This window comes from Scyliorhinus canicula, chromosome 5 (assembly GCF_902713615.1).
Source record: "Scyliorhinus canicula chromosome 5, sScyCan1.1, whole genome shotgun sequence".
NCBI lineage: Eukaryota > Metazoa > Chordata > Chondrichthyes > Carcharhiniformes > Scyliorhinidae > Scyliorhinus > Scyliorhinus canicula.
The window spans coordinates 166,081,818-166,104,530 of record NC_052150.1 but is presented as its reverse complement, the minus strand read 5'-3'; the positions used below and the strand labels follow the sequence as shown (position 1 = coordinate 166,104,530).

The 22,713-nt window shown below is 45.5% G+C and overlaps 1 protein-coding gene across 6 annotated transcripts in view; it reads right to left on the bottom strand.

Moving 5' to 3' along the window:
- Positions 1–22,713, bottom strand: part of adam22 (ADAM metallopeptidase domain 22) — a 480,389-nt gene that overhangs the window by 220,052 nt on the left and 237,624 nt on the right. For all 6 annotated transcript variants that reach the window (XM_038797995.1, XM_038797996.1, XM_038797998.1 and 3 more), the window contains exons 13-14: positions 19,616–19,700; positions 1,185–1,236 (exon numbers count right to left, since the gene is read on the bottom strand). In XM_038797995.1, the coding sequence (XP_038653923.1) occupies positions 1,185–1,236; positions 19,616–19,700 (137 nt within the window). The remainder of the gene's footprint in view (positions 1–1,184; positions 1,237–19,615; positions 19,701–22,713) is intronic.

The window sequence follows — 22,713 nt, the reverse complement described above, 5'->3', positions numbered from 1 at the left end:
GGGCAGGATGGTACCCTTTTACCCCCAATGCTACCTGAGCACCATGACACTAACAGTCTGGTGGCATTTTGTCTGTGTTGGGGATAGGGCCCGGGGGTGGCCTGCCCTTATGAGGAGAGATGCAGGCAGCTTGATGACCCCAATTTGTTTTTTCAATTTAGAGTACACAATCAATTTTTTCCAATTAAGGGGCAATTTAGCATGGCCAGTCCACCTAGCCTGCACATCTTTGGGTTGTGGGGGCGAAACCCACGCAAACACGGGGAGAATGTACAAACTCCACATGGACAGTGACCCAGAGCCTGGATCGAACCTGGGACCTCGGCGCTGTGACGCAACAGGGCTAACCCACTGCACCACCGTGCTGCCCGTTGATGACCCCAATTGATGAGTTGGGGGTATGGGGGGGGTCTAGAGATCAGGCGCCACCCGACCTTTTCCGCACTGGCAAGCAGAACTCCGCATGCGGAAGTGAGCCTAAGTGCAGCCACCGAGACTCAGAAATGAAGCAGAGTCACGTTTAATAGCGGGGTCATTCTCGGTACTGTTGATGCTGGGAAAACACTTGGCTAAACACGATCAATGAAACGGGACTCAGTTTCATTTCCGTTAAATTGCATGAGCTCAAATTCCACCACAGCATCTGAGGCATTTCAATGCAATTAATCCAATAAATCTGAAATAGAAAGCTAGTTTCAGTAATAGAGTCCATGGAACTATTAGATTGTTGTAAAAGCCCATCTCATTCACGAATATCCTTTAGGGAAGGAAATCTGCGATCATTGCCTGATCTGGTCTAAATGTGACTCCCGACCTACAGCAAAGTGGTCGATTCTTAACTGCCCTCTGCCAAGCAACCTGCCCATTTAAAGGTAATTAGGGATGGACAATAAACACTTCCTTGCTTGTGATTGTTACATCCTGTGAATGAATAAAAAAAAGAATTGCTGTTTGTGTAAGCTTGCTGCAATATTGTGTGACAACAGTGTCCACGCTTACTTCATTAGTTGTAAAGTATTTTGGGATCTCGTGAGGTTAATAAAGTGTTATATAAATGCAATGCTCTTTCTTTCTTCATAATATCAAATGTAATGACTTGGTAACTTCTCACAGAGATCAGACAGCAAAATGGTTACTGTTTTATACAGAATTCCAGTACAGGTATACTGTGTATGGTTTCCTACCCAGAATCTTGCATTATGCACCCGATCCATTTATCTTCACACTTGCAATCACCTGCCAGAAAAAAATATAATTACTCATATGTATAAGTATGCATGGCATTGTTCTAATCATTTTAAAGATTGATACGAGGAATGTATTCTGCATTAAAAAGAGCTCCTTTTTGTTTAAATATGCAGCAACCATTTTTGACAGTTCGGAATCAATTTGCAAAAGAAATGCTCCCTGTCCAAGAGAGAGGAGTAATGAATAAATCTCCTGTCATTAGTCTTCACTGCTCTGTCAAGAAAACTGGTTAATAAATCAGATCCTATTCTTAGTCGTGTAATACACTGATCCAGTGGTGATGGACATCATTTTTGTACTGTCATATTTTCATTGAGATGGCCTTGGCTGTTCTCTGTGACAATCCCTATTTTCCTAAAAATGTACGACATTATTTCTCTGTAATTTCTTTATATTAGTGTTTGCCCCATGAATTTAACCACTGGAGGTGAGGACAATGCATGTTTCCCTCAAGTAGGGGCTGATTTAGCAGTGGGTTAAACAGCTGGCTTGTAATGCAGAACAAGGCCAGCCAGCACCATGGGTTCAATTCCCATAACGGCCTCGCCAAACAGGCGCTGGAATGTGGCGACTAGGGGCATTTCACAGTAACTTCATTGAAGCCTACTCGTGACAATAAGCGATTATTATTATTATTAAGTGTGTTAGGAACACTGCACCCATAAGAATGGAGATTTCTAGCTTCCAATGTTTATGCAGCCCATTTGGAGATAGATGTGTGCAGTCCCACCTGTGTCACTGAATGCCGATGTCGAAATAAGTATTGCACACCATACATTGCAAATTTAATACTGTATAGTGTTATGTGCAGGGTTTAGAGAAACCCAAATTGTATCATGGTTTCACCTGACCCACAACTTTTACTAGATTGTGGTATGGGGAGCACACACCCCACTCTACAGGTGTGGTACAGCAGAAATGGAAACGTCTTTTTTGAAGCAAAATAATGTTTATTCTATGAACTCAAGTTAACCTTTTCAAAATATACAGTGAACATCTTAGCAACCATTAATTAAAATACAACCCCCAAAGAGTACAACACTCGGTAATCCTTAAGCTATCCTTTTAACATCCATAAGACTTTTAAAAAAACCTTTAAAACATAAAGATCAGGTTTAAATTCACTGCTGAGAGCAGTTATTAGTTTTAAATCACCAACGGATCGATTTACAGTCTTTAGATTACAGAGAGAGAGACGAATACACCTTCTGGCTATGACTGGAGCTATCTAGCTCTGAAAACAAAACTAAAACACACCCTGCAGCAAACAACCTAAAACAGAAGTAAAAAGCTGACAGACAGCCCAACTCCACCCACCCTCTTTCATCACTGCAGTAATAAACAGCCATTTCTTAAAGGTACACTCACTACAGATATGTATATACACACCCATTTATAAACACTCATTTCTTAAAGGTACTCTCACATGACAATAGATTTTGATCTTTATCAATGAGTAATGAAGTTAGTCTGTTGGGATTGGGAAGGGGGTGGTGTTGAAGGGTGTCCTTTTGGATATCATTGCTTTTTATATAGTTCATTTTTTTGATGGTGCTTCTGGCCCTTTCTCTTATGGCCTTCAAATTTTTTCATTCAATCTGCATCTTCTATTACACTCTTCCAGCATTATATTTATAATTTTTCCCTTCTTTTGTGCAGTTCTGGCTAAAATTAAAAGTGATAAAGAAAACTGGTGCTCATTAAATTTCATTTAGCTGGACTTCCGGTTGCGGCTATGCGGAGCTAAGCCGCACGTTCGGCAGCTCCTGCTAAAAACTTTTCAGGGCCCCCAACGGAACTTCTTCGACGAATCCTGACGTGGGAAGCGGTCTGGAGTAGATCCCTAGGGTCCTATGGTCCGGACCAGGAATGGGGTGAGCAGTAAAGCAGTGGAAGCGCCCCTGGAAAGGCGGGGGAAGGGAGACAAAATGGCGGCCGGCGGAGCCCTCGAGGAGCTGAGGCAGTGGCCGCAGGAGCAGCAGGAGACTCTGCTGCGCTGCTTCCAGGAGCTAAAGGTGGAACTGCTGGAGTCGCTGAAGGCTACCACCAGAGAGTTGATGGAGACTCAAACAGCCCAGGGGACCGCGATCCAGGAGCTGCAGCAGCAGGCCTCCGAAAGGGAGGATGAGGCCGTGGCCGTCGCGGGGAAGGCAGAGATGCACGAGGCGCTCCACAAAAAGTGGCAGGAGCGGTTCAAGGAGCTGGACAACAGGTCGAACGGAAGAATTTGCGGATCCTGGGCCTCACGGAGGGGCTGGAGGGGTCGGACCTGGCGGCCTATGTGGTCGTTATGCTGAACTCGTTGATGGGAGCTGAGTCCTTCCAGGGGCCCCTGGAGTTGGAGGGGGCCCACAGAATTCTGGCTAGGAGGCCCAAGCAGAACGAGCCGCCACGGGCAGTGTTGGTGCGGTTTCACCGGTTCGTTGATCGTGAGTGCGTGCTCCGGTGGGCCAAGAAGGAGCGGAGCAGCAAGTGGGAGGACACGGAGGTGCGGATCTTCCAGGACTGGAGTGTGGAGGTGGCTAAGTGGAGGGCCGGGTTCAACCGGACGAAGGCGGTGCTCCACAGACGGAGCGTGAAGTTTGGCATGTTGCAGCCGGCGCGTCTGTGGGTCACCTACAAGGACCGGCACCATTATTTTGAATCCCCGGAGGAGGCGTGGGCCTTTGTGCAGGCCGAGAAACTGGTCTCAAACTGAGGGTCAAAGATGGGGGCTTTGTATGATAATGTAATTGTGTTTAATTTTTGCTCTGGAGGGGGGGATCTCTGTTTAATGCAAGATGTGTGTTGGCTTTAGGATGGGTGGGGCGATGTCGTTATGTCTTTTTGTATGGGTCTGGTGGACGGGTTCGGGCAGGGAGGTAAACTGGGAGTGCGGGGAGCCGGTGAGGGGGACTGGCAATGGGAGTTGCCCTAGTGGAGGTGGGGTTGGGCAGGGCGAAAGCGCGGGCTTTTCGCTGGTTTCCCGCGCTGTGGGATGATGGGGGCGGGGTCGGGGCTGAGAAGTGCGGGCCTTTGCTGGCTGTTATTTTCCCGCGCAAGAGCGGGGGGGGGAGGGCCTGCTGATGGGCACGAAGGAGGAGGAGTAGTCCCACGTGGGGAGGAGTCGGAGGTATGGCGGGAGTCGCCGGGGTCAGCAGAAGTTAGCTGGCTCACGGGAGTGCTATGGAGGGAGGGGCGTGGCTGGGAGGGGTCCTAGCCTAGGAGGGGTACCGGGTTGTTGCTGAAATGGCCAGGAAGGAGCTGGAGTATGCAGGGGTTGCTTGGGGGGGGTTGGAGCTGCCGCCGTGGGGAACAGGCCGAGCGGGGGACGCTGGCCAGTGGTGGGCAGGGGATGGGTTATGGCTAATCGGCAGGGGAGGGGGGCAGGGAGCCCTCTGATCCGGCTGATAACCTGGAATGTGAAGGGGCTGAATGGGCCGGTCAAACGGGCCCGGGTGTTTGCGCACTTGAAGGGGCTGAAGGCGGATGTGGCTATGCTCCAAGAGACACACCTGAAAGTGGCAGACCAGGTTCGTCTGAGGAAGGGATTATCATAGATTATCATAGAATTTACAGTGCAGAAGGAAGCCATTCAGCCCATCGAGTCTGCACCGGCTCTTGGAAAGAGCACCCTACCCAAGGTCAACACCCCCACCCTATCCCCATAATCCGGTAACCCCGGGCCAAGTGGGCCAAGTATTTCATTCAGGGCTGGATGAGAAGAATCGGGGGGTGGCGATCCTGGTGGGAAAGAGGGTGTCGTTTGAGGCGTTCAGGGTGGTGGCTGACAGTGGCGGGAGGTATGTGATGGTGAATGGTAAGCTGCAGGGGGAGCGGGTGGTGTTGGTGAATGTTTACACCCCAAATTTGGAACGATGCGGGGTTTATGCAGCGCATGTTGGGCCTGGAGGTGGGGGGCTTGATCATGTGGGTGGACGTCAACACAGTGCTGGATCCCCCATTGGATCAATCCAAGTCCCGGACTGGTAGGAGGCCAGCGGCAGCTAAGGTGTTGAGGGGGTTTATGGATCAGATGGGAGGGGTGGATCCCTGGAGGTTTGCGAGGCCAAGGGCCAGGGAGTACTTGTTTTTCTCCCACGTGCATAAGACCTATTCGAGGATTGATTTTTTTTTGTCCTGAGCAGGGGGCTGGTTTCGAGGGTGGAGGATGTTGAATACTCTGCCATTGCCATTTCAGATCATGCCCCGCACTGGGTGGACCTCGTGCTGGGGGAGGAGAGGGACCAGCGTCCGCTCTGGCGCTTGGAGGTGGGGCTGCTGGCAGACGAGGAGGTGGCCGGGAGTGTTCGGGGGTGTATTGAGAGGTACCTTGAGGCCAACGATAACGGGGAGGTCCGAGTGGGGACGGTCTGGGAGGCGTTGAAGGCGGTGATTAGAGGGGAGTTGATTTCCATCCGAACCCATAGGGAGAGGGGGAGCAGAGGGAGAGGGAGAGATTGATAGGGGAGATAGTGAGGGTGGATAGGAGATATGCGGAGGCTCCGGAGGAGGGATTGCTGGGGGAGAGGCGTAGCCTTCAGGCCAGGTTCGACCTATTGACTATCAGAAAGGCGGAAGCTCAGTGGAGGAAAGCACAGGTGTATGAAGGTGTATGAATATGGGGAGAAGGCGAGCAGGATGCTGGCACACCAGCTCCAAAAGCGAGACGCGGCCAGGGAGATTGAGGGAGTGACGGATAGAGTTGGGAAGGTGGTGCGGAGGGGGGTCGACGTTAATGGGGTCTTTAGGGACTTTTATGTGGAACTGTACCGGTCCAAACCCCCGGTGGAGAGGGGGGGAATGGGGCGCTTCTTGGACAAGCTGTGATTCCCGAAGGTGGAGGAGGGGCAGGTGGAGGGACTGGGGGCGCTGATTGAGCTGGAGAAGCTGGTTAAAGGAATAGGGAGCATGCATTCGGGGAAGGCGCCGGGGCCGGATGGGTTTCCGGCCAAATTTTATAAAAGGTATGCGGACCTGTTGGGCCCCCTGTTGGTCCGGACCTTTAACGAGGCAGGGGAGGGGGGGGGGGGCTTTGCCCCCAACTATGTCACGGGCGCTGATTTCCTTGATCCTGAAGCGGGACAAGGACCCTCTGCAGTGTGGGTCATATAGGCCGATCTCGCTGCTAAATGTAGACGCCAAGCTGCTGGCAAAGATCTTAGCCACAAGAATAGAGGATTGTGTGCCGGGGGTCCTTCACGAGGACCAGACGGGGTTTGTGAAGGGAAGGCAGTTGAATACTAATATACGAAGGCTCCTCAACGTTAATATGATGCCGTCTGTGGAAGGGGAGGCGGAGATAGTGGTGGCATTAGATGCGGAGAAGGCCTTTGATAGGGTTGAGTGGGGGTATCTGTGGGAGGTGTTGGAAAGGTTTGGGGAGGGGTTTGTCCGTTGGGTGAGGTTGCTCTATGAGGCCCCGATGGCGAGTGTAGCCACGAATAGGAGGAGGTCGGAGTACTTTCGGCTGTACCGGGGGACGAGACAGGGGTGTCCCCTGTCCCCCTTGCTCTTTGCGTTGGCAAGTGAGCCCCTGGCCATGGCGTTGAGGGAGTCAGGGAACTGGAGGGGCCTGGTGCGAGATGGGGAGGAGCATCGAGTGTCGCTTTATGTGGATGACCTGTTGTTGTATGTGGCGGACCCGGTAGGGGGGATGCCGGAGGTGATGAGGCTCCTCTGGGTATAAGCTGAACCTGGGCAAGAGCGAGTTGTTCGTGGTGCACCCGGGGGATCAGGAGGAGGGGATTGGTAGGCTCCCACTGAAGCAGGCAGGGAAGAGCTTCAGGTACCTAGAAGTCCAGGTGGCTGGGAGCTGGGGGGCCCTGCACCAGTTCAACCTCACAAGGGTGGTGGGGCAGATAGAGGAGGAGTTCAACAGGTGGGATATGTTACCGCTGTCACTGGCGGGGAGGGTGCAGTCCGTTAAGATGACGGTGCTCCCGAGGGTTTTGTTCCTGTTCCAGTGCCTTCCAATCCTTATCCCGAAGGCCTTTGTTAAGAGAGTTAACAGGAGTATTACGGGATTTGTGTGGGCGCATGGGACTCCGAGGGTGAGAAGGGTGTTCTTGGAACGGGACAGGGATAGGGGGGGGCTGGCGCTGCCCAACCTCTGTGGGTACTATTGGGCTGCCAACGCAGCGATGGTGCGTAAGTGGGTAATGGACGGAGAAGGGGCAGCATGGAAGAGGATGGAGATGGCGTCCTGTGTGGGCTCGAGCCTGGAGGCGCTGGTAACGGCGCCGTTGCCGCTCCCTCCAACGAGGTATACCACGAGGCCGGTGGTGGCGGCTACCCTCAAAATTTGGGGGCAATGGAGACGGCATAGGGGAGAAGTGGGGGTCTCAGTGGAGGCCCCGATACGGGGGAACCATCGGTTTGTTCCAGGGAGCATTGATGGCGGATTTCTGGGCTGGCACAGGGTAGGGGTTAGGAGGTTGAGGGACCTGTTTGTGGAGGGGAGGTTCACGAGCTTGGGGGAGTTAGAGGGGAAGTTTGGGCTCCCCCCGGGGAACATGTTTCGGTACATGCAGGTTAGGGCGTTCGCCAGGCGACAGGTGGAGGGGTTCCCCTTGTTGCCCCCACGTGGGGTACGGGACAGGGTGCTCTCAGGCGTGTGGGTTGGAGGAGGGAGGATTTTGGACATATACCGGGTAATGCAGGAAGTAGACGAGGCCTCGGTGGAGGAACTGAAGGGTAAATGGGAAGAGGAGCTGGGTGAGGAGATTGAGGAGGGGACGTGGGCGGATGCCCTGGAGAGAGTGAATTCCTCATCTTCCTGTGCGAGGCTTCGCCTCATACAGTTCAAGGTGCTGCATAGAGCCCACGTGACTGGGACGAGGATGAGTAGGTTTTTCGGGGGCGAAGACAGGTGTGCTAGGTGTTCGGGAGCCCAGCAAACCACGCCCATATGTTTTGGGCGTGCCCAGCGCTGGGGGAGTTTTGGAAGGGGGTAGCAAAGACGGTGTTGAGGGTGGTGGGATCCAGGGTCAAACCAGGCTGGGGACTCGCAATATTTGGGGTTGCAGTGGAGCCGGGAGTGCAGGAGGCGAAAGAGGCCGGTGTCCTGACCTTTGCGTCCCTAGTAGCCCGGCGGAGGATTCTTCTTCAATGGATGGATGCGAGGCCCCCAAGCGTGGAGGCCTGGAGCAATGATATGTCGGGGTTCATCAAATTGGAGAAGGTGAAAATTGCCCTGAGGGGATCAGTACAGGGGTTCTTTAGGTGGTGGCAGCCTTTCCTGGACTTCCTGGCGGAACGGTAGGGACATAGGCCAGCAGCAACCCGGCCCAGGGGGGGGGGGGGGGGGTTGGTTCGGTGGGAGGGAGAATTATGTACATGGGTTTGTTGGATGTGGTGGGTGTTATCTGTTTCCTTTTTGTTGTTTGCTTTTTTTTTGTTTTTGCCTTTGTAGTTGGGTGGTTGTTGTTCTTGGGTTTTTACCATGGTTGTTTTGTTAATATTGTTTTGTTGTTTATATTTTGTGAAAATCTTAATAAAAATTTTTTTTTTTTAAATTTCATTTAGCTACAAAATAAACCGATGCTGAAAAATTTTATCTTCCAAAAATGACTGGGTTGGGGGTCAGTGGAACAGATTCAGACCAGATCATTCTTCAAGGTGTGGGTCATCAGCTGCAACAGAATTGTATTCAACAACAACCTACAACCTCCTGACCCAGCATATCATCCACTCCACCATTATCATCAAGCCAAAGATTCAGCCCAGTTAAATTAAGAGCACAGACGACCATGCCAGGAGCAGAGCAGGACAAATATAAAAACGAAGTGCCAACATGGTGAAACTATAACTCTGGAATATATGCATGCCAAACAACAGAAACAGCATACAAGAGACAGAGCTAATCGATCCCACAATCAATGGACCATAGTCTAGGCACAAACCGTCGTGAATAGTGGTGGAAAATGTAACAACTAACTGGAGGACAAGGTTCTATAAATTTCACCATCCTCAATGAAGGGGAAAGCAGCATGACAGTGCAAAAGATAAAACTGAAGCATTTGCAACCTTCCCCAGGTTCTCGACGGCCATGATCTGGTTAGATGGGCGGGATCCAGTCTTGCATGGCTAAATGTGTTTAACAACCCAATTAGATTTGCTATTCGGGGCAGCACGGTAGCCTAGTGGTTAGCACAACCACCTCACGGCGTTGAGGTCCCAGGTTCGATCCTGGCTCTGGGTCACTGTCCGTGTGGAGTTTGCACATTCTCCCTGTGTCTGCGTGGGTTTTGCCCCCACAACCCAAAAATGTGCAGTGTAGGTGGATTGGCCACGCTAAATTGCCCCTTAATTGGAAAAAATAATTGGGTAATCTAAATTATTAAAAAAAAGATTTGCTGATGCCAGATCAATTGACCACCCGGCATCTATAAGCCTCGCCAAGGAGACCCCAGCCGGGTGCCATTCAGTACAGGTCCCCACAAACGGGAACCAGGCAGAATGGTACCTGGGGGGTTTCCCTGGTGAGCTGAGGCCCCTGGGTGGTCTGCCTCTGGGCAGGGTGGCCCCCTGGCACTGAAATAAAATGAAAATCGCTTATTGTCACAAGTCGGCTTCAAATGAAGTTACAGTGAAAAGCCCCTAGTCGCCACATTCCGGCGCCTGTTCGGGGAGGCTGGTACTGCCAGCCTGGCACACTGACAGTGCTATCTGGACACACAGGCAGTGCCACCCGGGTGCCAGCCTAGCACTACCAGGATGCCCAACTGGTCATTCCAGGCTGACTGGCAATGCCAAGGTGTCAAGCAGGCATTGTGCCCAATCCGGGGGATTGAGCCGGGGGGGTGCCCTGCCAGTATGTGGTGGGGAGCAGGGAGGGGGGGCGGGGTGTTCAAGGACCTCCCAACAGGTGAGTTGGGGCATTGGAGGGGGATCCAGGGGTTACATTGGGAGTTTGAGAGATTGGGGCAGCATTTAAAATTGGCATCCCGATCTCTCTGTCTCCTGAGGAGCTCCACTTGCCGGAGATTCTCAGTACAGCAAACGACACCAAGTGCGGCCTCGGGGGTGGGGGGTTGGGGGCTGTGTCACTCTCAGCCAAGGCATGAAAAGAAGACAGAGTGCCATTAGATGGTGGGATCGTTCCTAGTGCTTGGATGATTCCGCTAATCCCACCCAGACTGGACTGTTTTATTTTGGTTAGATTGCGCCATTAGTTTCGAATTATGTGACTAATGGCAAAATCTACAATTGTATGGTCAGAAAGTGCTGTCAGAGTGTGATGATTACAAAATCTGGTACGAATACAAGACCCACTTTTTAAGTCAAGACTAGAACATTACATCAGTGGATGCCCACACCTGCTTTTGGGTCAGAGAAATTTGAAATTTACAAACGTAAATTTACCTAAACAAGAATTACATAAGAAGTTTTCTGAATGTATTCACCAGTGCCCATCTAATGAAATGGGAAAATATGGGACCAGAAATATGGTTATTATAATAATAATAATAATCTTTATTATTGTCGCCACATTCCAGCACCTGTTTGGTATACAGAGGGAGAATTCTGAATGCCCAAATTACCTAAAAGCATGTCTTTTGGGACTTGTGGGAGGAAACTGGAGCACCCGGAGGAAACCCACACAGACACGGGGCGAACGTGCAGACGCCGCACTGACAGTGACCCAAGCGGGAATCGAACCTGGGACCCAGGTGCTTTGAAGCAACAGTGCTAACCACTGTTCTACTGTGCTACCGTGGTTAAATACAAATAGTAAGGAAAGCTATAAATTAGTGATCAAAAACAACCAACTAGAAATACACTTAAATAGTCTGCAGCAGTTCAAGAAGGCAGCTGAGGGATGGGCATTGTCTGCTGCCCTTTTCAACAATGCAGACATCCCACAAAAAAAATTATTTTAAAATGCTTATTAAGTGACAAAGGCATTTCTGGATTGTGTGACCATATTGTTCTTGCATTAAACTGCATTTGGGACTCTGGGAAATGCCCTCTGGGAAAAACATTGATGCATTAAAATTGTATGTTATGTCACTACACTTGGCTTTTGAATAAAAGATTACAATTAATTTTCTACACAGTCCTCCAGGCTCTGCTCAGACACGTAATGTTCAATTCTCTGTGCCGTCTTGCATTCACCATTAACTTCACTTGTCGTTCTACTTAGTAATCACTCAATTACTCACTCCATTATATGTCAGACAAAATGTGTGCTTTGTTCCTACATTGTCTATAGTCTTCCAAGTATTAGTTGATGATGATTTATATACCTTGCTTCCCCCAATTGTTTTACAACAAACACAAATAGAAGTAAAAGCCAAAAAAAGGGCCATGAACTGCGAAACCCTGTCCTCTTCCTTAATCATTCCCAACACATACTCCTTTCCACCACACTTTCCTGTGCAAGCTTGTCCTCTACCTCCAACCTTCCCATCTCCAGGGCACCACAAACCTTTCCAGGTGAAACTATGATTTACTTGTACTTCTTTCATCATCTTGCCGAACTTCTTTGCAAACTACTCCGTGGGTGTTGGGCCTCCTGTCCCTTCTGGCAGCCCCAGAATTCCTGGACCGATTCTCCAGATCACTCACTTTGACCTTCAGTGATTTATTCGCTTCGGTTACCAGAGACATCTCTGCTTCTAGTGAGACAATCTGATCACTGTATCTCGAAAGAGCCACTTCCATGTCTTTTATCATGGCTCAATGAGTTTTCATGGTTTAGTTAGTCTTCCCCGGAGCCACTCGGATAGGGGCCACGGTCTCCTCCATTAATTTGCGGAGGTCCTCTGACACAGCCCACCAGTGCTTGGTGGGCCGTGTCTCAAACAACAACGAATCAGACTAAAGGAGGGAGATAAACCACTTGGTTGCATGGTGTACCGAAAACAGCCTCTCTCTAAATGTTGGAAAGACCAAGGAACTGATCATCGACTTCAGGAAGCGCAGCACGACACACACTCCCGTCTGCGTCAATGGCTCCGAAGTGGAGATGGCCGATTGCTTTAAGTTCCTGGGGATCACCATCACCAAGTCTGTCCTGGTCCACTCAAGTTGATGCAACAGTCAAGAAAGACCAACAACGTCTCTACTTCCTAAGGAAGCTAAAGAAATTTGGCATGTCTGCATCAACTCTCACAAACTTCACCAGATGTGAGATAGAAAGCATCCTATCCGGCTGCATCACAGCCTGGTATGGCAACTGCTCAGTCCAAGATCACAAGAAGCTGCAGACTGTGCTGAACTCAGCCCAACGCATCACACAAACTTGCCACCCTCACATTGATTCTGTATACACCTCACGCTGCCTCAGGAAGGCAGACAGCATTATTAGAGACCCCTCCCACTCAGACATTGCCTACTTCCAGACCCTTCCATCAGGCAGAAAGAACAGAAGTCTGAAGACTCGAACACCCAGGCATAGGAACAACTTCTCCCCCACAGCTACAAGACTCCTCAACAACTCGCCCTTGGATTGTTCCCTGTAAGAACACTATTCATGGCGCCCTATGCTGCTCTTGCTCATGAATTTGCTTGTTAGCTTTGTTTGGCCCCTTGTTCCGCACTGTAACCTGTCATGAGAATGTCACTTTAAGAAATGTTTGGCTGCTCATATTACTGCAGTGATGTTAGAGTGTGGGTGGAGATGGGCTCTGGCTCTTTTTTTTAGTTTCACTTTGAGAAAAGCTTGGGTGTGTCTGTGACTTTTTGGTTTCATTTTCAGTGCTGGAGCTGAAGCCAGACAAAGCAGGTGTACTGCTGTTCTCTCTGCCATGAAAAGACTATCTCTTGATCATTTGGTGAATTCAGAATTATAAATGTTCTCAGTAGTGAATGTAAACCTGATGTACTTCAGTTAAAAGGTGTTTATTTATCTTCTGGATGTTGTTTGGTAAGTTACTAACGATTACTTAGTGTTGTATTCTTTGGGGTTGTATTTGAATTGATGGCTGCTAAGATGTTCACTGTATGTTCCAAAAAGGTTAACTTGAGTTCATAGAATAAACATTGTTTTGCTTCAAAAAATACTTTTCCATTTCTGCTGTACCACTCCTGTAGAGTGGGCCGAATGGTCCCCATATCACAATCTATTAAACGTTGTGGGTCAGGTTAACTCCATCATACACTTTGGGATTCTCTAAACCCTGGCCCATAACAAATTGGGGCTCGTCCGAGATAAAAGTCTATCTATTGGATTGGCTCAGTGAACTTAAAGAGAATGAGGGATGAGCATATTGTGGTTGCTTTTAGGTGTGGTGTTCTAGTTTAACTAGGGAGTGTATTGTGGACAATGGCTCTTTCCGAGGCTCTGAAGATTTTGTGGGTGGAGACGGTCACACGCAGTAACTTACGGACAGAAACTAAAAACAGACTGTTAGATTTGGCAAAAGCATTGCAGTTAATATTACCTGACAAAATGCGAAAAGATGAGGTAATTATGGTGGCAGCTAAGCATTTAAAGTTGCCTGAGATACAGTTTGACTCATTGGAAATGGCAAAATTCAGTTACAAATTAAACAAATGGAACATGAGAAAGAATTAAAGCAGCTTGAATACGAAAGAGATAGAGTGGAAAAGGAAAGGGAAAGGGAGACACAGAGCGGGGAAAAAGATGAGAGAGAGTTTGAACTTCAGAAAATGGCCATGAAACATGACAGTCAGTTAAAATTGGCAGGCGTAAAGGGAAACATACAGTTGGATGATAGTGATGAGGATAGTGAGAAAGAGCGTCATAGTCAAAGGCTTGGTGGGGATCTATTTAAATATGTCCAAGCATTACCAAAGTTTGATGAGAAGGAGGTTGAAGACTTTTTCATTTCATTTGAGAAGGTAGCTAAACAAAATGAAATGGCCACAGGACATGTGGGTATTACTGATGCAAACAAAGCTGATAGGTAGGGCCGGTGAAGTGTTTGCATCACTACCAGAGGAAGCATCTGAGTCATATGAGGAGGTGAAAAAGTCTATCTCAGGTGCATATGAACTAGTGCCTGAAGCCTACAGACAAAGGTTTAGAAATTTAAGGAAAGAATTTGGTCAAACAAACATGGAGTTTGAAAGGATCAAACACAGTAATTTTGAGAGGCGGATAAGGGCTTTGAAAATAGACCAAATGTATGAAGCTCTGAGAAATTATACTTTTGGAGGAGTTTAAAAGTTCAATTCCTGATGTAGTGAGAACTCATGTGGAAGAGCAGAGTGTTAAAACTGCGAGATTAGCGGCAGAAATGGCAGATGATTATGAATTAGTTCAGAAATCAAAGTTTGGTTTCCAACATCTGTTTCAGCCTGTAAGGGACAGAAACTGGGGACATGAGAAATACTCAAGTTGTAAAGGTAAAGGTGATCTGATGGGAGATAATAAGGAAAGTGTACCTCAAATTTAAAAAGAGATCCAGGAGGGTGGAAAAGAAATGAAAAGTTTCAAATGTTTTCACTGTAATAAACTAGGCCATATAAGTCACAGTGTTGGTGGTTGAAGAAAAGCACTGGGAAGGCTGATGTGGTTAAAACGGATAAGACAGTGGGGTTTGTTAAAGTGGTAAAGGAAAGCCCAAGTGAAGCGAAGGAGGTGCAAAAGATTGTACAGCCTGATCAAGAGGTGATTGATAAGAAGGTGCCAGATCTCTTCAAAGAATTTACTTGTGTTGGTAAAGTTTACTCATGTGCATCAGGAGAAGCAGGTAAAGAAGTCACAATTTTAAGAGATACGGGAGCTAGTCAATCTTTAATGGTAAGAGATGAGGAGTTATGTAGTTTGGGAAGAATGTTGCCAGAAAAGGTGGTAATATGTGGAATTCAGGGTGAGAGGAGTAGTGTTCCATTACAAGGTAAGGTTGGAAAGTCCAGTGAAGAGTGGTGAAGTGGTAGTAGGAGTAATAGAGAAACTATCTTGTCCAGGAATACAGTTTATCTTGGGTAATGATATAGCTGGATCACAGGTGGAAGTGATGCCTACTGTGGTTGATAGGCCAGTGGAAAATCAAACAAGTGAAGTGTTGAAGGACGAATATGCTGGGATTTTTCCAGATTGTGTAGTAACAAGGTCGCAAAGTCACGCGTTAAGAGGAGAAATCAACGAGTGAAGATGAAGTTGATGTGCAATTATCAGAAACAATTTTTGATCAGATGGTTAAATAAGAACAAGAACAGGTGGAGGATGAGGCGGATATTTTTAGTTCAGGAAAATTGACAGCGTTACAACAGAAAGATGTAGAAATAAAATGGATGTGTCAGAAAGCATACACGGAAGAGGAATCTGAGTGTATACCAGAGTGTTATTACCGTAAAAGTGATGTCTTGATGAGAAAATGGAAACCTTTACATATGCAGGCAGATGAAAAGTGGGCAGAAATTCATCAAGTAGTATTGCCGGTAGGGTATAGAAAGGAGGTGTTGCGAGTTGCACATGAGGTAACAGTGGGAGGTCATTTGGGAATAAGGAAAACTCAAGCTAACATACAAAAACATTTTTATTGGCCTGGACTACATAAAGATGTAGTTACATTTGTCGATCATGTCAAGTGATAGGGAAACTTCAAGCAGTGATAAAACCAGCACCCTTAATACCCATTCCAGTATTTGAGGAACCTTTTACAAATTGATTGCGTGGGACCGCTTCCTAAAATAAGTGGGAATCAATATCTTTTGACTATAATGGATGTGTCTACTAGGTTTCCAGAGGCCATTCCAGTACGTAATATTACAGCTAAAAGGATTGTGGAGGAATTACTGAAATTCTTCACCAGATATGGACTACCCACAGAAATACAATCGGATCAAGGACAAATTTTACCTCGAGGTTATTCAAAGAAGTTATGGATAGCTTCGGAATAAAACAATTCAAATCAACTGCGTACCATCCAGAATTGCAGGGAACATTAGAAAGGTGGCATCAGACATTAAAGAAAACGATGAGGGCATATTGTCAAGATTATCCAGAGGACGGGCAGCAAGGTGGCACAGTGGTAGTGCTGCTGTCTCACGGCGCTGAGGTCCCAGGTTCGATCCCGGTTCTGGGTCACTGTCCGTGTGGAGTTTGAACCTTCTCCCCGTGTTTGCGTGGGTTTCGCCCCCACAACCCAAAGAAGTGCAAGGTAGGTGGATTAAACACGCTAAATTGCCCCTTAATTGGAAAAAATGAATTGGGTACTCTAAATTTATAAAAAAAAGATTATCAAGAGGATTGCGATAAAGGAATTCCATTCGTACTGTTTGCAATTAGGGATGCACCTAATGAGTCAACCAAATTCAGTCCTTTTGAACTAATTCTTGGTCATGAGGTAAGACGATCACTTAAACTGATTAAGGAAAAATTGGTGAGTGAGAAATTGGAAATTACATTATTGGATTACGTGTCAAAATTTAGGGAATGATTAAATAGAGCAGGTGAATTGGCTGGACAACATTTAAAAGTGGCACAAAATGTGATAAAACAGGTAGCGGACAAGAAATCCAATTTTGTAGTTTTGCCAGTGGAGATAAAGTTTTAGTGTTGTTACCAGTGGTAGGTGAACCTTTAAAAGCTAGGTTTTGTGGACCTTATCAGATTGAAAGGAAATTAAGTGAGGTGAATTATGTGGTACAAACACCAGAGAGAAGGAAGACTCACCGACTGTGTCAGGTGAATATGCTTAAAAAGTACTTTGAAAGGGAAGGAGAGAAAAAGGAGGAAGTTTTAATGATTCTAACTCAAAGTGAAAAACCAAATCCAGATGACTGTGAATTTGACATACCTCAAATTAAATTGGAAAACGAGGATGTTCTTAAAAATTGGGATAAACTGTTGAGTTACCTTCCAGAGGAAAAACGAACTGACCTGAAAGAGTTATTGCTATCACGTGGGCAAGTTTGTAGAAACAAATTGGGAAGTACTAAAATGGCTATACATTTATATTGAGGGAAATGCTGTTCCAATCAAACAACATCCATATAGACTTAACCCTTTAAAATTGGCACAGGTTAACAAAGAGATGAGAGTATGCTTAAAAGTGGCATAATTGAAGTGGGTGGCAGCCCATGGAGTTCACCCATAGTGATGGGACCTAAACCGGATGGTACCCAACGGTTGTGTGTGGACTATAGAAAGGTTAATGCAGTTACAAGAACGGACTCTCATCCTTTCCCATGTTTGGAGGATTGCTTGAGAAAGTGGCACAATCAGCTTTTATTTCCAAACTGGATTTACTTAAAGGTTACTGGCAGATACCTTTAACCGAAAGGGCGAAGGAGATTTCAGCTTTTATGACTCCAGATGGTATATACCAATTCAAAGTTATGCCATTTGGCATGAAAAATGCCCCAGCCACATTTCAACGGTTAACGAACAAAGTTGTTTCAGGGTTACCCAATTGTGCGTTCTACATCGACGATCTGGTAATTTTCAGCCAGACATGGAAAGAACATTTAAAACATCTGATGGAGTTATTCGATCAACTTCAGGAGACAGGTTTGGTGATACACGTAGCCAAAAGTGAATTTGGAAAAGCCCAAGTCACTTCATTGGCCATACAATCGGACAGGGTCGAATGGTCACACGGGATGTGAAACCAACAGGTATTGAGGAGTTTCCGATACCCTCAAGATGAAGGGAAATAATCCGATTTCTTGGCATGAGTCGATTTGATCGTACATTTGTGAAAGGTTTTTGTAGCGTGGTTGCTCCACTGATGCACTTGCTGAAGAAACGTTGAAAATTTCAGTGGACAGCGGACTTTCAACAGGCATTTGACGGCCTGAAAGCTATGATACCCAATGCTCTTGCGTTGGAGAATTACAAGGGACTCTGATCAGATTGAACCAAAGTATCTGACTTTAAAAGAAAAATGCCGAGGCATAGAAAAATGCACAGATCGTGCAGAGACCTTCTTGTTCAAAGAGACTGTCCATCATGAAGGATTCAAGTTGGGGGAAAAACAAAAATGGACTATATTGTTGTACCTATTTGCGTGTGTTGTTTTTTTTTCAAAAAAAAAGTATATTTACTGTGTGCATTTCTTAAAGGATAGGGAAAGGTGAAAAATGAAACCATCTTGAAGTTGAGGGTTTATTTTTTTTCTTGGGGGGAGGTGTCATGAAAATGTCACTTTAAGAAATGTTTGGCTGCTCATGTTACCACAGTGATGTCAGAGTGTGGGTGAAGCTGAGCTCAGGCTCTGTTTTTTTAGTTTCACTTTGAGAAAAGCTTGGGTGTCTGTCTTTTTGGTTTCGTTTTCAGTGTTGGAGCTGAAGCCAGACAATGCAGGTGTACTGCTCTTCTCTCAGCCATGAAAAGACTATCTCTTGATCATTTGGTGAATTCAGAATTATAAATGTTCTCAGTAGTAAATGTAAACCTGATGTGCTTCTGTTAAAAAGTGTTCCTTTTGTCTTCTGAATGTTGTTTGGGAAGTTACTAAGGATTACTTAGTGTTGTATTCTTTGGGGGTTGTATTTGAATTGATGGTTGCTAAGATGTTCACTGTATGTTCTAAAAAGGTTAACTTGAGTTCATAGAATAAACATTGTTTTGCTTTTCCATTTCTGCTGTACCACTCCTGTAGAGTGGGCCGTATGCTCCCCATACCACAATCTATTAAAAGTTGTGGGTCAGGTGAACTTTATCATACACTTTGGGATTCTCTAAACCCTGGCCCATAACAAACCAATCACTATTTTGTCGATGTACCATTTGTCAATGTTCTCTGTTGATTATTCTTGTGTCTACTATGTACGTACTGTGTACATTCCTCAGCCGCAGAAAAATGCTTTTCACTGTACTTAGGTCCATGTGACAATAAATCAAATAAAATCAAAGGTGCCAGGCACTGAATGTTCTTAGAACATATCCTCTGCTGGAAAGGAAGAATGATGGATGTGTTAAGTACAAGGCCATGACATTTTTGAGAAGATATTTGGCAAACCCCTGAATTAGATGTGCATTTTCACTGATTGGGAGTGTGTGGATTAGTTAAAAAGTGAGGGGTCATAAATTATCTCCTTTGGCATGTTCGATTGTCTTAAGGAGTCAGGCACAAATTTTTCTGAATTTTCTTCCAATTGCCAACAGTTTTTATTCTCTGTAGCTTCACTTTGCTATCCCAGGCGTTGATTTTACTGACAGTTGCTGAGGGCAGTGCATGAGATAACACTATCTTGTACATAAAGTGCAATTTACTGAGAATTCTTCACATTTCAGTAGCATAGATTTATCCTATATATTATTTTATACTGAGTACATTACTTTTATAAAACCATGTTTTCCTTCTCCCTTGACAAAATCATGAGCACATACATAATTGAGATTGAAATAAGAAAAACAATTTAAATTTCTCTGAAATAAATATTTGGTGCACACAAATCATATCATATATTTAAAAAGACAATCCCTCTTAAATTACTTTATTTATGTATCACCGTGAAAACCTACCATTCATTCTTTTATCTGGGAAGATGCCAATGTTCTGGGCCAGGCCCTGAGCAAGTGTGACTGTCATTGCACCAACACCCCCAAACTGAAACAAAGCATCAGACATCATTTAAAATTACCCTCCAATCGAAAAAAAATCTTTTAACAAACTCTTCAGATCTCAGTTTCTTAACTGCAAATGACATCAAGGGATAAGTGTGAGGCGATACATTTTGAGGAGGACCAACAAGACAAGTGAACATACCATGCATGACTGGTAGTATAGAATGGATTAACCCTGGAGTGTATGCCCACAGATCCCTGAAGGTAGCAGGACAGATGGATAAGCTGGTCAAAAGAAGCATTTGGGATACTTTTGTTCACTGACTGAGACCTAGGGCAGCACAGTAGCACAATGGTTAGCACTGTTGCTTCACAGCGCCAGGGATCCTGGTTTGATTTCTGGCTTGGGTCACTCTCTGTGCAAAGTCTGCACATTCTCCCCATGTACGTGTGTGTGGGTTTCCCTGGATGCTCCGGTTTCCTCCCACAAGCCCTGAAAGATGTGCTTGTTAGGTGAATTGGACATTCTGAATTCTCCCTCAGTGTACCTGAACAGGAGACTAGGGGTTTTCACAGTAACTTCATTCCAGTGTTAATGTAAGCCTACCTGTGATACTAATAAAGATTATTATTATAGAGCAGAAAAGCAGGGAGATTGTGCAAGAACTGTATAAACCACTAGTTACACCTTAGCTAGAGAACTGCATATAGTTCTGGTCACCGTATGACAGGGAGGATGTGATTGATCTAGCAAGAGTTCAGAGGATATATACAAGGATGTTGCCAGAGATGGATAATTTTAAATATGAGGAAGGATGGCTTAGGCTGGTGTTGTTTTCTCTGGAACAAAGAAGACTGAGGGGAGATTTAATGGAGGGGCTGGGAAAGAATATATATGAAGGACCTATTGCCATGAACGGAGGTCAATAACCAGAAAACAAATATTTAAAGTAATTGGAAGAAGGATTAGAGGGAAGTTGAGAACAAAACATGTCATCCAGAGGGTGAGGAGTGGGAGGGGGCTTGGGAGCTCAGTAAAGGGTGTTGGAGGCAGAAACATTCATTCCATATAAAAACATTTGGATATGCACTTGAGGTGCTGTCACCTACAAGCCTACGGACCACGAGTTGAAAACTAGGGTTAGGCTGAATAGACCTTTCTCGGATGGATGGACTGCGATGGGCCACATGGCTTCCATCTGTGCTGTAAATCATTGTGTTTCTATTGGGTTTTGTAAACTGTTCCCATCACACACAAAACACCCAACAGAATTTCCTTTACTAGAAAGAAAATTTGGATGGGATGTAAAACATGCAGCCAATCGAATGCTGTGCATTTTCCTTTTGGCAGCAACAGTTAAAATCGGTCAGGAAGGGAGCTTTTCAATAGCTCTGCTCAGCAGTATAGGGTCTAATTTTAACTATGTAAATGTTTACATTTTGAGAGGGTTACAATTGGGCCCACAGAATCTCTAAAATATGAAATAAACCTTTGCAGTTATTTATTTTTCAGGAACTTCACCATTAAATCATAATGATTTTGGTCGATATTGTTGAAAGTTGATCCACAGCCATCATTATGAAAATGTACATCCTTGAAAATGATGGGTGTGAATCACACGTGACATTTTTTCCACACATAACAGGCTTTATTCATAGCTGTTATTTTGAAAATGCCTTGGCTCTGAATAATAATGCATCACCTCACACAATTTAAAGTTGAGATCCAACATCCACCATTTTCTTTAATGTTATAATGCCAACAGCCTTTCAAACTATTTCATTCCTCAATCTTGTCAAGTATATTTATACAACTGTCAATAATAGAAACAGGTTTATCTGCATGCCCTTGCAGGAAATCAACACATTGCTTAGATTGTACACTGTTTAAACTTAATAGCAAATAATCCTGCATGCAATAGCACTTACTACAAATGTGCAGGTCATGCAATTTTATCTATTTACAGTAAAAGTGTACTTTAGATTTCCCGGATTGTGCATAGACATTCCAGTCACATACCACTGAACTGTCTGTTACTGTTTAATAAAACAGAAAATACTTAAAATTCCCTTGTGGCCCATAATCTGCTGCTAAATTAAAGGAGATGAATGTATTCCTTTTGCACACTTGGCACTGAACTGCTAATATTGCAACTGTACGAGCAATAACCAACAAATTAAAAATGTTAATTGAAAAATGATAATACAAAACAATAGCATTACTACCATGTGTCACATTACAGGTGAAAGTAACAGATAAGAGCAGGCTTCTGCCTGCCAGCTGCCTGGCAGTTTTTGGTGCAGTATGCAATGTAACAGGCTGACTTGGAGGGCGCTGAGATTGGTTGCTAGGTAACTAATCTCTTAACTATTTAAAAAATAAAGCTTTTTTTAACAAACTGTACTTTGTCAAAATTAAAGGCACCAAATATTCCTAGAATTAACAAATCAATTCAATAGATTTTACTGAAGCATCATTAGCATGTGATTGCTAGGTATTTTATTTTCCCCCACAGGCCCCTGTTTTCTTTTGGTCACAACTAGTACCCAGGCAAGTCTGAAAGTTACTCAGAGATTGTTAAAATGTCAGAAATAGGTGAATTCCAGTAGTGTTGAACCAAAAAATAGATCCTTGGCTCATTGTCTGCTATTATTTCATCCTGAGCTGCTTTCCTTGTCAATTTCTGCGATGGTAGTTTGCCATTGCCGTACACTCTCAAGGGCAGGGCAAAAAGGTAGACCGCAAGTCTACCTCAGCCAGAAGCAGGAATTGAACTCATGTTGGTGGCATCATTCTGAACCACACACAATAGTCATCCAACCAAATGAGCTAACAAGGCTTCATGACCAGGTAAAGAAAATAATTTAAAAGACATGGGGGCAGTAGTTACACTACAGTTACACAAATCCGTGGCTGGATGACACCTTAATTACAGTGAGCTATTTTGGGCACTATACCATAAGATGGATATATTGGTCTTGGATGGAGTATAGCATAGATTTACCAAAATTGTATCTGGACTCCAAAGGTTACATTACAGGGGAAGGTTGTACAA